Genomic DNA, 14406 nt, shown 5'->3' on the forward strand with positions numbered 1-14406 from the left:
CAAAGTTGCCAAAGGGTGCACGTAGTTAGAAGTCCTTCTTTCCTGTAGGTCTCCAATCCCATAATTCTCTCCACAGGCAACTGCTGACACGGTTCTTGTGTATTCTAAAGACAGTTAAGATTCTGTACGTTTAAAACAAGAAAATATCAAGAAGCAACACATTATGGCTCCTCTGCATCCCCACCAAATTCTAGCACTTGCTAGAGTAATCTTTATTGCAGTCTGACATCTCTACCCAAAAAATGACAGAGACAGGCCACAGAGTTAAAAAGCATATTTGGGAATCTGGGGTAATTACAGATACGAATAAGATGGCTATCAAAGACAGCTAAGACACTTATTTTTTTTTAAAGCTTATGAAAACTTATAAAACTCTTGAATATAACTCTTTAAAAATATCTTCATGACAATGTAGCAAACTTTACAGGTAAAATATACACCCTACTTAAAATAATCAGCCCCAAATCAACCCTTGATTCACTGTTTGCTGTAAGACTTGGCACAGCTGCAATTCTATCTACACTAAATTTTATGAAACTTATGATAAACCTCTTTCATAATTCTACATTTTGATTTCAATATAAATTCCAAAGTAAATGGGGGGTACGTAGTAAGGTTTTAAGTTCTTTTTTGAAGTAGATTCACTTTACCAGGGACTTTTTAAGACCAATTATCACTCCTAGTTGTATCCTTACTTCCCATAGAGAACAACTGTTATTTATGCAAAAGTGAGGTGTTGATTTAAAGATTAAAAGTCTATGATAGTAAAAAGAAAGCCAGAGAGTCAATATTGTTTATGTCAAAAATGTCTTTAATTGCAAAAAGTATTAATCTTACTGTAATAGTTGAAGAGTTACATTTTTTTCTTATTATAGACATTATACTTACACATCTTAAGCAGCAGCTCATAAAATGTGTGTTAAATAGGTTCGCCAGTCCAAACAAGACGAAATATGAACATTGGCTAATAACATGAACAAATATCAAATAAGTTATTTAAAAGCAAGGCTTTAGAATGTTAGCTCCTCACATTCCACATAGAACTTCCAATGCTCATCCATTATATGGCATGGGAGGAATTCTTGATCGCTGCTTAACAGTATTTCTTTTATTTGAAGATAATGTGGTATGCTTTGCATTGATTCTTTGGAAGTTCCTGTTTAAAGAAGTGTCAACAAATTAGAAACTGCCTTTTGAAAAAATAAGATTTAAATTTACTTATTACAAACCTTAGACCCTAGTTAAGGGTATTAGCACACATAACAGGTTTTCTTGCCAGGTCCTTCTTCACTCACTCCATTTTCTATACCCAAGAGAAAGCTGTAAGTCAGCACTAACCCATCTGGGAAGAAAGAAGCCTGTTTGCAGTCTAAAGTACCAAGGCAAAAAAAGGATAACTGGAGGTTCTGAAGGTAGTTAAACAAAGTCCTTCTATGCCTCCATTTCCAATAAACTGAGGGTAAAACAGTTGTGAAGATTAAATGAGACACTGCATGTGAAATGCATGGATACTGCCTAATACACAGCAACACTCAATAATACTAGCTGCTGTTATTTATTTATACTTCATATTTATTACTGAAGACATCGTTAGGCTGAAAGATTGGTGATCAGTTTTCTAGGTCACACAAACTCGGCTGTGACCTGAAACAAGTTATATGGCTTCTCTAGACTTCCGTCTCCTCTGAGAGGTGAGGGTAGATTATCAACGGGGTCCCTTTTGGCTCTGCCAATCTGAACCAATGATTCTAAAACTGGCTTCTTTAAGCTCCCTGACAGTCTCAGAGATTCCTTTCTTGGAGATTGGCTACATGACCTGTAAGTCACTCAGCTAATTGAATCTTATCCAGGGATAGCACCAATATGCGTCTGTGTGACCTCAGCCAGGCAGTTTCAGATAGACACACTGTAAGCCGAGAGCTCTGCTCATAATTCTAAGGAGTACAAATGTTTACACAGTCACACATCCACATAGATATCTGGGCTTCTAATACCCAGCACTCATTTACCCTTCTAGTGGTGACCCCACCCTAATTTGCCTCTGGAGGACGATCCTGTCCTGTCACACTTGGCCCAGGTGCTTCTGGTGAAATTGCTCTCCCCTGTGTGGCTGAACCACACTGCCTGCCTCTTATCAGTTCCATCTTAGGTCTGCAGTCCATCCCCTCCCCTTTCTGCATGACCACACCTTCGTCTGCTTATGAGGAATGTGCCCATCAACCCACTCCAGTATTCTTGCCTGGAGAATTCCATGGACAGAAGAGTCTGGAAGGCTTCAGGGGGTTGCAGAGAGTCAGGACTGAGCAACTACCACTCACTCACTCAAGGAATGTGCCCAAGCCAGATAAACTCCCTAACAACTTGCCTTACCCTTGCTTTCTACTGATGTGAAAACTGGAAGAATGCCTTTTGCTGAGGTATGGTAAATGGTCGTGAGACCCCCAGGAAGGGCAGGGAGCTCCATCAGCACGGACCAGCCAGGCTCCTCCCTAGTAGTCAGGTTCTGTTCCTAGCTTTGGTCCCTTCAAGTCCTCCTTACCCTCTGCAGAGGCATGGAGCTCCGCTGTGAATGCTTCTGGATCATCTCCTGATCCCTCCTACCTGTGTGGAAGTTACCCACAATAAACACTTCACAACTGTACTTTAAGGAGTTGCCTGCTTAGTTTTTTGGTCTTCAAGTTCGTTCTCAGTTTGGGGGACATTATTCAATATCTCTGCTTTTCAACATCTATCAGATTTGTTTAGATATAACCCAATCAGTGAACAGACATTGATTCAAGGTAAGAACATGACCCATTCAGAGTAGAGTTACATGCAATGAGATCTTTGCTTCACCTTCTAGAAAAGAGTCACATCCAGGTTCTTCCCCTCTGGACTTGGATCTGAAAGCATGGAGCTCTGGAATGAGGACAGGAGAGGCTGTTACAAAGGAGCTAAGAAATGGAAAGTGAGAAAAACTAGTGGTAAGAAAGTGAGAAACACAGGCAGTGCCACTTCCTTGGTAAACCCACGGATGGTAGTGCTGTCTGAACCCTGGCTTAAGTCTGAAAACCTATTCCTAGTACACGAATCAACAAAATTTCTTTTTAGGGGGTTTTAAGGCAGTCTGATTTGGGTTTTAATCTGTTACTTATGACTCAAAGAATTTAAACATTTTTACAGATGGTCCATACGTAAACCAAATAATTCCTTTATTAGCAGCTTTGTTGTAGACAAAGCTGTCTATCTGAAGCAAGGTATCCCACCAAAGTTAGAAGTGGAGAGCATTCTTTCAGGAAAAACTCATGGAAATAAGTTTAAATGTGTACTTAAATTCATTTTGCTAATATTATCTTAGTTTCATAAGAGCAAGGATGGGCTTGTATACACAAAAAACCTATTTCCTCTCTCCAATGAGTGGGCCTTGCCTTGAAAGTCACAGACCCAAACATGGGCACTTGTGAAAGATGGCTGGGAGCACCTGCTGAGCTTTATCTTATCTGTAATGGGCATAACCAGAAAGGATCAACACGGTGCTCACACAGCAAAGGTCACCAACAGAAGTGCAGGGTGATAAGCAGCAGCAGCTGCAAGTGGAGCGACCTGCCCATTTTTCCAGCTGACATGCTCGAAACAGAGGGGCCCAAATCTGGTGTGCTGAGACGACACATCTGAAGTGTTTGAAAGACAATGTTCTCAGATGGACGTCTGTTAACTTATTAACCCCTAGAAGTGGGGTATTCAATCAAGTAATGCTAGTGTTAAACACTCTGATGCTGGGAGGGATTGGGGGCAGGAGGAGAAGGGGACGACAGAGGATGAGATGGCTGGATGGCATCACTGACTCGATGGACGTGAGTTTGAGTGAACTCGGGGAGTTGGTGATGGACAGGGAAGCCAGGTGTGCTGCAGTTCATGGGGTGGCAAAGAGTCGGACATGACTGAGTGACTGAACTGAACTGAGTGTTAAACATTCTTTTCCTTTCGCTTTACCATTCCCATCATTCATCACCTTTGTCAAATGAGGAAGTAAGAAATGTGAAAGCTTTCTGTAAAACTGTAAAGTGTTATTCAACATTGCTTTGCACTCTAAACGAGCTTTGCTTGGAGATGATTTGGGTTTCTCTCTCCCTCATGGGCTGTAATAAATTGAGAGAAAGGGACCATTTTAGGCCCATCTCCTCTTTTTGTTGTTTTTTGTTTGTTTGTTTTAAGCAGTGCTGACTTTATCACCAAAGTCAGTAGGGTGTGATGGTTTTAATGTATAACTTTCTCAACAGGTTAGCTGTGATATACCCACAAGGGTTATTTGGTTGATAGTCTAGCTAGTAGCTGTTCACATGGCTTCTCTTTCAAAGGGACACAGGTCATGGCAGCCAAAATCCCACTCCTAGATCCACTTTTTACTGTTAGCATACTGTTAGTAATTAGAATTACTTCTGAATTTCCTGTAATCTCAGGACTTTAGGAAAACTGCAAGGGGCTCTGTGGTAACGGGCAGTGCCACTTCCTTGGTAAACCCATGGACAGAAGTCCTGGGAACACACAAATCCCACCACAAAATGCATATTAAGAACATCTTCTACTTTCTCACAGTACAGCCTCTTTTCCATAATAACCAGCCTGGAAAAATCAGAGACACTCTACAAAACCCCTGCTCTCATCTCTGTTGCCTCTCTTGCCCTCTGCTGCCTCTCCCTTCTCCCCTGCCACCTCTTCTGCACCAGCCATCTCTGAACTCTGTCCACCACTCGTTCCCACCCATTTCATTCCAGCTGGTGCTGCCAGGAGCCGGCGCCTTTGGCTGACCACAACTTCTAACACTTCCAAGTTTCTTTGTTGTTATCTACTTCTCGATACATTGGGACCGGGCGGGCAACAAAACAAAACAAAAACACACATATATACAGAAAACTGAGCTAAACAGGGTAATCCCCATGTAAGAATGCAGCAAATTAATTTCAAATGTATGATCCTGGTTTGAATTGTGTTAAGTAACTATACAATTGCTACATTATCCTAGTACATAATAGTACAAGCTTCAAAATCATTTGAATCATTCCAGACAAGTAATATTCAGCAAAGTGAAAGACAAAGAGCTTCACTAACTTTCCTTTCTTTTTCGAAGCTGAACAAACCTTTTCTCCATATCCACATATGAAAGCGTATCTGAAAGCATCAATGCCAGTATATAATGTTTTAAAAACTCTTCACTTTTTCTTTTCATAAAAAATTAAATATATATGCAGTATACTATATGTACATAAAATGAGTAAAAATATATCGTGAGATGTATTATCAGTCTTCTGAGAAATAATAATAACCTGTTACTAACAGCAGCTGAGGACACAGTTACAGAACCAAGAGTCTCTTCCGTGGGTCCGCGTCTGGGCTCACTCTGCAAATCTCCTGGCTTCAGGGCTTTTACAGCTGAGCTCTTAGTGTCTTACTGTTGTCTATACTTTAAATTTGGCCTGTAGGCATGGTTTTCCTGAAACCCTCCCTCTGTTTCACCTCCCCTCCTACCCAGGTAACTAACGATAACAACCCAAGGTATATTACAGCCTTCTGTAGCTTGCTTCTGTGTTGACAGTATAGCACACATTTGTCCATCAATTTTCAATACTCTACTCTTTGCACAACCATGTGAGACAAGAAAGAGAAAGAATCCAAGTAGTTGGGAAACTGGGATTGAGATTTTTTAAATTTAATAACTCATTTATAGTATTCAATATATTTATTGTACTTGCTGCTGCTGCTACTGCTGCTAAGTCCCTTCAGTCGTGTCCGACTCTGTGCGGCAGCCCACCAGGCTCTCCCATCCCTGGGATTCTCCAGGCAAGAACACTGGAGTGGGTTGCCATTTCCTTCTCCAACACATGAAAGTGAAAAGTGAAAGTGAAGTCGCTCAGTCGTGTCTGACTCTTAGCGACCCCATGAACTGCAGCCTACCAGGCTCCTCCGTCCATGGGATTCTCCAGGCAAGAGTACTGGAGTGGGGTGCCATTGCCCTCTCCTGAAGCAACTAAGCTAGTGAGTCACAACTACTGAAGCCCACCTGCTCCAGAGCCTGCCAGTTATTAATACAACGACTGAACCGGTGCCTTAGAGCCAGAGCACCACAACAAGATAATAGCTTCTCCAAATCACAACAGAGAAAGCCCAAGTGCATCAGCAAAATCCCAGTATAGCCAAAAATAAATAAATACTAAAACTAAAAAAAAAAAAAAGAATTTGGCAGGCTTTGGTCCCCAGGTTGCGCAAGTCTGTTAAGTACTCTTGGAATATATTTATTTATTTACTTATTTATTTCCTCTTGGAATTTCCTTAGTGACTGAAATGGCTTTATTACTCTCCATGGGCCCTGATAATTTATGCTAACAACATGACCTACGGTTGACCACTAGTTTAATAATGGGATGACTCAGGTTGTGAGGCTGGCCATTTCACAAAGACCAAGGAAGTGACTAGAAGTTTGGGGCTTAGAGCCAGGTGGGCTTATTAGCTTCCCTGGTGGCTCAGAGGAGAAAGCATCTGCCTGCAATGCAGGAGGCCCTGGGTTCGATCCCTGGGTTGGGAAGATAACCTGGAGAAGGCTATGGCAACCCACTCCAGTATTCCTGCCTGGAGAATCCCATGGACAGAGGAGCCTGGCGGGCTACAGTCCACGGGGTCGCAAAGAGTCGGACACGATGGAGCGACTTCACTTTTCTAAGGAGAGGAGAATGCTGGAGATGTTACTTAGTAGGTACTTAATAGGTTGCACAAAATACAGGCACTTAAATAGAAAAGAAAAGAAAACAAGTCTGGCCTCACCAGTGCAGTCTATACTCTTACTACAAGCCTTACTATTCCCATCAAGCTCCGGGCCAGTTTGGAAGGATGGGAACAAATAAAGCAAGAAGGACATACTTAAAAGACCTGCTTCCAAACTGGAAGCTCCCAGACACTGGAGTTTTGCTTCCACTCTAACCTGGACAGTCATGTTGGAGGTGGTAGCGGAGAGGGAATGAAGCAGCAAGACTCAGATATTGCATGGAAAATGCTTAAATATAATATACTTTATAGGAAATGATTTTACTTTGGGTCCATTAGCAATTGTTCCTGTGCCATGGCTGCTGTGATCTGCAGTGATGTGAACTCACAGGCAGGGTGCTGTAACACCAGAAGCAAACACACACATGGAGTCTCAGCAGTCTGACGTGATCTACTATTCATTTTTCCCAGTCTTCACTGCGGGGAGGATTAATGTGTGGACTAGTGCTCAGAAGTTCTGTTCTGCTTAAGGGGCCAGCCATCTCCTGGTCCTGAAGCCCCCAAGAAACAAAGAGGAATACGAGGATTTAAAAAGTTCTATGACTAAAAGAATTCTTGTGAGTGAGGAAAGGAGAAATTAGAACCCCGAGAAACACTAACTTAATCCATTATTTGGTCAAGAAATTATCTTCTTTGCAATGATAACCAAGGACATCTATTTGTAGCTTTGTGACAAAAAACTTATTCCGTCAGCACTGTGAAAACTACCGAATCACCCCACTGGCAGGTAGGCGCCCTTCTCCCTTTAATTTTCACTTTTACTTGAGGTAGATTCCCTAGACAAAGTCAGTGCCCTCTAAAATTTCTGAACAGTAGCACATTTAGCCACCCAGAACAGCCAGGAAGAAAGCCATTTAATTGGGTCTTTGGCTCATCTTGACCCTAATCTCCAACAGGAAAGGCACAGCTAAGGAGACGTTCTGCTCATGGACAGGATAGGGAGAAATAAATCTCCTTCAAGTAGTATCACTCCATGTTAGCTACTCTGCACAAGTCTGCTTAAAGTGAATTGCTAGATTCACTAGTAGGCAAAGGAATGGGCTCATGCAACTATTCATGTTATCTAGTTGCCGAAACTAGCACTTCAAAAATGACAAATTGGTTTAAAAAAATATTTTAACTTTTACTGTTCTTTTTCCTGTTTTTTTTTTAATTCTCTTGATATGTCAAAACCAAAAAATAATCAGATTCATTATTTTAACTGATAGTTCACTTCAGACACACCTCTATCCCATTTTACTTCTCTTGCTCTCAAGTTTCATTATCTGTAAAACAGGTGCAAGACCTGTTGATGTATTAAAAGTTCACTTCTAACTTTAAAATTATTGAACTGAGACTTCAAGAACTTGTGCTTACAAATGAAGCATTCTACACTTCATTAAGATTATGGGATGAAACACCACTTACTGTAGTTAAAAATGAAAATTAAAATACTTATGTATACATTCTCATTCTGAATCAGAAATATAATTCCAATCAAAGGGAAATGATTAAGAATAATTTTAACAGACTGTAAAAATACATCTGCTCTAGTTATGATGGGGAAAAATTCTATTATGGCTATTTAAATGCAAAGTTCAATGCCTTCTGATAAAGGAAGGATCCTAACTCAAAAGCAGAGACATTACTTTGCCAACAAAGGTCCATCTAGTCAAGGCTATGGTTTTTCCAGTGGTCATGTATGGATGTGAGAGTCGGACTGTGAAGAAAGCTGAGTGCCGAAGAATTGATGCTTTTGAACTGTGGTGTTGGAGAAGACTCTTGAGAGTCCCTTGGACTGCAAGGAGATCCAACCAGTCCATCCTAAAGGAGATCAGTCCTGGGTGTTCTTTGGAAGGAATGATGCTAAAGCTGAAACTCCAGGACTTTGGCCACCTGATGCAAAGAGTTGACTCATTGGAAAAGACTCTGATGCTGGGAGGGATTGGGGGCAAGAGAAGAAGGGTACGACAGAGGATGAGATGGCTGGATGGCATCACTGACTCGATGGATGTGAGTTTGAGTGAACTCCGGGAGATGGTGATGGACAGGGAGGCCTGGCGTGCTGCGATTCATGGGGTCGCAAATAGTCAGACACGACTGAGCGACTGAAGTGAAGTGAAAGGATACATATGGTGATAAAGTATTATATGATTGGATATCTAAAACTAAATTAATAATTTGGCATATATTTACAGGGAAGGGCTTCCCTGGTGGCTCAGCTGGTAAAGAATCCTCCTGCAATACAGGAAACCTGGGTTAGGACAACCTCCTGGAAAAGGGATCGGCTACCCACTCCAGTATTCTGGCCTAGAGAATACTATGGGCTGTATAGTCCATGGGGTGGCAAAGAGTCGGACATGACTGAGCGACTTTCACTACACTGATAAAATCAAAAGCCATCTGTGAAAATTGGACTGGAGTCAAGAAACAGACTTGATCATAATATTTAGAAGTTTAAAACTATTTAGGCCTTCATTATTCAAGGGAAAACTGAAATTAACAGGCAGTTCCTTAAGCTGAACTGGGTTTGAGGGACTTGATCGTACATGTAAGGTGTTCAGGTTTTCTGTGTATCTGTTGTACAGATGTGAACCCTGGAGTTCACATCCTGAAAAGAAGCTCCTGTCTACCCTAATGTATGTAGCATAATCCAGCAGGGGATGGCACATGGCAAGTGCTCAACGGATCATTTGTTTTCTTCTCTTTCTTCCTCTATCAGTAGATGTAAACTACCAGGGTGAAAAAAAAAAATGACCTGTTAAAATAGTGAAAAAGAATCAAAAGAGTTTAAATAGGAGCTGAAAGAAACACCCGCTGCTCTGTTATCAGGCAACCGGCTTCCTTGGGTGTTTAACTTTAACCACATCAAACAGAAGCACCTGTGAATGTTTGTCTTCTATTACATATTCTTTTACAGAGAAATGAAGCACAATAACAGCACTAAAATGAATAAAACTGTTTCTTTAAAGTCATGTATTTACAACAGATTACACATACGTCAAAGACTTTTCAAAACAAAAAAGTCTACTTTTTAGAATGGAAAAATTGTGTTCTATTTCCGAATGAACAAGTGATGTTAGATCCTCATAAAAGAAAATTATAAATTATATAATCAGTGTGCATTAAATGATAGCTTGGGAAAAGAAAAGACCTCAGGAGACACCTTTTTGTTCTGTTTTGCTTAGATAAATACACTCAGCTTCAGGTGTTTTGAGTGTCTTGGTACTATGGTGACAGGGGACATAAACATATAAAATTGACTTTCCAGGTAAATGATGAAATGTGATCTATATTAACATAATTTTTAAGAGAACTTTATGAAAAGTATATCAGTATGTTTATACACAGTGTTCACAAATGATGTAGAAGTTTTGGGAATGTTCATTTTTTCCTATTCCAATATATACTGAAATATCAATGAAGAGTCCCTCAATAACACAAAAGGGAACTATAACGAAGTACGCAGTGGAGAGAGAGACTTGGGAGGAAGCTGTGAAATTTTAAGGGAATATGCACCACAGATTCACTCCATTTTAAAGCTTAAAAGGACGTTAGAGATAAATACTTCAGGGATTCAATCAACATTTCATTAACAGAATTTCATTTTTAAAGGTTAGCTTTGGTATGTTTAAAATCTTTTATTAGACTTAATATATACCCTCAAATGTGTTAATATACCACATTTTAACACCCTGTAGTCTATCAATATGTTGCCTCGTGTTGCCAAGTTAACTAGTTTTTGTGTAGAACTCAAAAAAATAAAAAGCTCTTCCATTATCTCTGACTTATTGAAGAAAGTCATATTATCTGTTATCTTCAGGACTCAGGATTTTCTTGATACCATGAATCCAAAATGATATGTATTAACAGAAGTAAACTGGATGAGGGGTAAAGAGAAATAGTTCTTTTAAATTTCTGGATGAGAAAATGTGAAGGGCCATCACTTCTTTCTTTTTTCTTAAAGTATAGTTGATTTATAATGTATTAGTTTCTAATGTACAGCAAAGTGATTCAGTTACACATAATATGTTTTTCATAAGACACTGAATATAGTTCTCCGTGCTATGTAGTAGGACCTTGCTGTTTATCTATTTTACATTTAGCAGTTTGTATCTGCTAATCCCAAACTCCTCATTTATCCCTCTCCCACCACCCCTTTCCTGCTTTGGTAATCATAAGTTTGTTTCCTATGTCTGTTAATCTGTGTCTGTTTCATAAATAAGTTCATTTGTGCCATATTTTAGATTCAACATACAAGTGGTATCACATGGTATATGTCTTTCTCTGTTTAACCTACTTCAGTTAGTATGATAATCTCTAGGTCCATTCACGTTGCTGCAAATGCATTATTTCATTCTTTTTTATGGCTGAGTAGTATTTCATTGTGCATATATACCATTCCTTCTTTATTTAAAAAATGTATTTATTTGACTGCATCAGGCCTTAGTTGTGGCACGAGGGTTGAGGTGCCCTGCACCATGTGGGACCTTAGTTCCCCAACCAGGGGTCAAGTCCACATCCCATGGATTGCAGGATGGATTCTTAACCACTGGACCACCAGGGAAGTCCCCTACTACATCTTCTTTATCCATTCAGCTGTCAGTAGACATCTAGGTTGCTTCCATGTCTTGGCTATTGTAAACAGTGCTGCTATGAACATAGAGGAGCCTGTATCTTTTTGAATTATAGTTTTGCCCAGATGTATGCCTAGGAGTACCCACTCCAGTGTTCTTGCCTGGAGAATCCCAGGGACAGGGGAGCCTGGTGGGCTGCTGTCTATGGGGTCGCACAGAGTCGGACACGACTGAAGCGACTTAGCAGCAGCAGCATGCCTAGGAGTAGGATTGCTGGGTCATGCGGCAGCTCTACTTTTGATTTTTAAAGTAACCTCCACACTGTTTTCCACAGTGGCTGCACCAATTTACATTTCTACCAACAGTGTAGGAAGGTTCCCTTTTCTCCACACTCTCCCCAGCATTTATTTGTAAACCTGTTAATGATGGCCACCTCTAACAATGAGGTGGTACCTCACTGTAGTTTTGACTTGCATTTCTCTAACAATAAGCAATGATGAGTATCTTTTCATGTTCCTATTGGTCATTTGTATATCTCTGGAGAAATAAGACAGCAACCTTGCTTGTAATAAGGTTAGAGGCTTTACATTTTTCTGACTTGCCAGGTCTTTTGATTTCTTTTAGGTACCATAAAACCAGGTACAAAAGAATCCTAAATCAAGGAATGTTTAAATAAAACTTCAACAGTAGCCTACAGACCTGTTTTATAGATTCCTAGGTCCAGATCAAGGTAGCAAGATGCTAGTTGGCATACTGGTGCCTCCACAGTTCTCAAATTAGTGCTAATATCTGAAATTTCTAAAGGAAAGAAAATTCAGGATTTCTGGAGAGACATTAGTAACAGGAAACTGTTTATACTGCCGGCAACAGAAGCAGAATCCATTTTTCAAATTTCATGCTCCCTTAGCAGGTGATCTATGAGCACTCTGAGAAAGGAGATGTATGGCTGGGGAATATTTTTCTGGGCTCCAAAATCACTATAGATGGTGACTGCAGCCATGAAATTAAAAGACGCTTACTCCTTGGAAGAAAGGTTATGACCAACCTAGATAGCATATTCAAAAGCAGAGACATTACTTTGCCAACAAAGGTTCGTCTAGTCAAGGCTATGGTTTTTCCTGTGGTCATGTATGGATGTGAGAGTTGGACTGTGAAGAAGGCTGAGCACCGAAGAACTGATGCTTTTGAACTGTGGTGTTGGAGAAGACTCTTGAGAGTCCCTTGGACTGCAAGGAGATCCAGCTAGTCCATTCTGAAGGAGATCAGTCCTGGGTGTTCTTTGGAAGGAATGATGCTAAAGCTGAAACTCCAGGACTTTGGCCACCTCATGCAAAGAGTTGACTCATTGGAAAAGACTCTGATGCTGGGAGGGATTGGGGGAAGGAGGAGAAGGGGACGACAGAGGATGAGATGGCTGGATGGCATCATTGACTCGATGGATGTGAGTCTGAGTGAACTCTGGGAGTTGGTGATGGACAAGGAGGCCTGGCGTGCTGCGATTCATGGGGTCGCAAAGAGTCGGACACAACTGAGCGACTGATCTGATCTGATCTGACATGCCTGGAACTAGAAACTCTGAGGAGCAGACAACCTTTCTAATATGAGGAAGAACCTATATTTCTGCTTTGACTCTTAAGGATAAAACTAGGAGAAAGGTTTGCTTGATCTTCCTTCAAGAAGTGTGTGTCGTGTGTGTGTGTGTGTGAGAGAGAGAGAGAGAGAGAGAGACAGAAAAAGGGAGAGGGGAAGGGACCGAGAATGTGAGTATGCAAGCCCTGGGGTGGGTATGCTTTGGAATCAAAGTGAAGGGCTGAATATAAAGAATTTTCAAATTATTACCTGCATAAGAAATCAGACACTACTAGTCATTCAGAGTCAGCTGTCAGGCTGGCTGCCTAAGAATCACTTCTAAAAACTCTGGGTCCTGGGCTCATCTCCAAGATTAGGTAGAACTGCAGTCAGGGTTAGGAACCAAAGGCCATGAATCACAACTCCTTCCAGTTCCTTAAACCCTTTAACTTCTTCACAACTGTTTTATTTTATGAGTTTCCCCAAAATGATGAGAAACATTTTTGAGGCTATCCTTAGAAAACTGGGGAAAATGCATCTTATTCTGAAGCCAGTTTTTGAGATAAAGGGCTCTGTGTAAAGTTAGGAACGTGCTGAATTATTGGATTTGTTGTAAGGGAGCGAGTGACCCTGGGAAGCCCTGGTTAGGGGCCTGGTGACAGTAATCCTGTTTGATTTTTGACTGGTTATTACAGAATTCTCATTTCTGTTTTGTACCTCTTTTCCTCATATATTGTCCCCAGCTGGTCTAAGACAGGGCCACTGGGGGAGAAAGCGGGAACGCTGCAGTACAGGAGGGTAACAACATTAGTTACGTCCACTTTTCATAAAGCTGCTGGCCTTTCCAACAACTCTGCAATCAACTGCTGACTGAAGACTGCATTCTCCTCAGTTTTCTGAAGGTTTATTCCATCAAATGAAGTGTATCAGTCTACATTAATAAGCAAAGCTTTATTCTAGCATCTAGGATTTATTGTTAGAAAATATGGGAAACTAACCAAATCATGCCTGAAAACAAAGGAAAAATACCATTTTCCCTCTTGTGCTAAGTTGCTTCAGTCATGTCCGACTCTTTGTGACCCTATGGACCACAGTCTGCCAGGCTTCTCTGTCCAGGGCGTTTCCCAGGCAAGAATACTTGAGTAGGTTACCATTTCCTCCTCCAGGGGATCTTCCCAACCCAGGGATGGAACCGGCGATTCTTACATCTCCTGCGGTGGCAAGCAAGTCTTTTACCACTAGCGCTACTTGGGAAGCCATTTTCCTTTTATGACACTTAAAAAAATCTACCTTACCAATTTTTATTTGGAGCTTGAGTTTTTACATGAAGTCGCATTATTGAAGACTTGGCTGTCTTGTGATGAATTTTTCATATGCATTCTCTGCCATACTATTGTTAAAATGAAATGCTGCTACTGTGAGATGGGTTTTAATTGACCTATTATAGGTTTCTTTCAGATGGCACTACTTTAGGGACATTCAAGCA

General features: G+C 40.8%; 1 protein-coding gene across 3 annotated transcripts in view; it reads right to left on the reverse strand.

Annotated features, from left to right (window-relative positions):
• The window catches only part of ANKRD31 (ankyrin repeat domain 31), a 135895-nt gene continuing 121489 nt past the window's right edge, over nucleotides 1–14406 (reverse strand). The window contains exons 27-29 of one of the 3 annotated variants that reach the window (XR_003512955.1): nucleotides 2836–2898; nucleotides 889–1156; nucleotides 1–122 (exon numbers count right to left, since the gene is read on the reverse strand). Coding sequence is in view for 2 of the 3 variants with exons in the window: in XM_027552893.1 (XP_027408694.1) it covers nucleotides 1011–1156; nucleotides 2836–2898 (209 nt within the window). In the remaining variant the exon portion in view is untranslated. Of the gene's footprint in view, nucleotides 123–810; nucleotides 1157–2835; nucleotides 2899–14406 lie in introns of those variants that run through there. The other 2 variants (XM_027552893.1, XM_027552894.1) reach the window with 2 other exon arrangements.

The sequence above is a fragment of the Bos indicus x Bos taurus genome, chromosome 10 (assembly GCF_003369695.1).
Source record: "Bos indicus x Bos taurus breed Angus x Brahman F1 hybrid chromosome 10, Bos_hybrid_MaternalHap_v2.0, whole genome shotgun sequence".
In the NCBI taxonomy this organism is placed as follows: domain Eukaryota; kingdom Metazoa; phylum Chordata; class Mammalia; order Artiodactyla; family Bovidae; genus Bos; species Bos indicus x Bos taurus.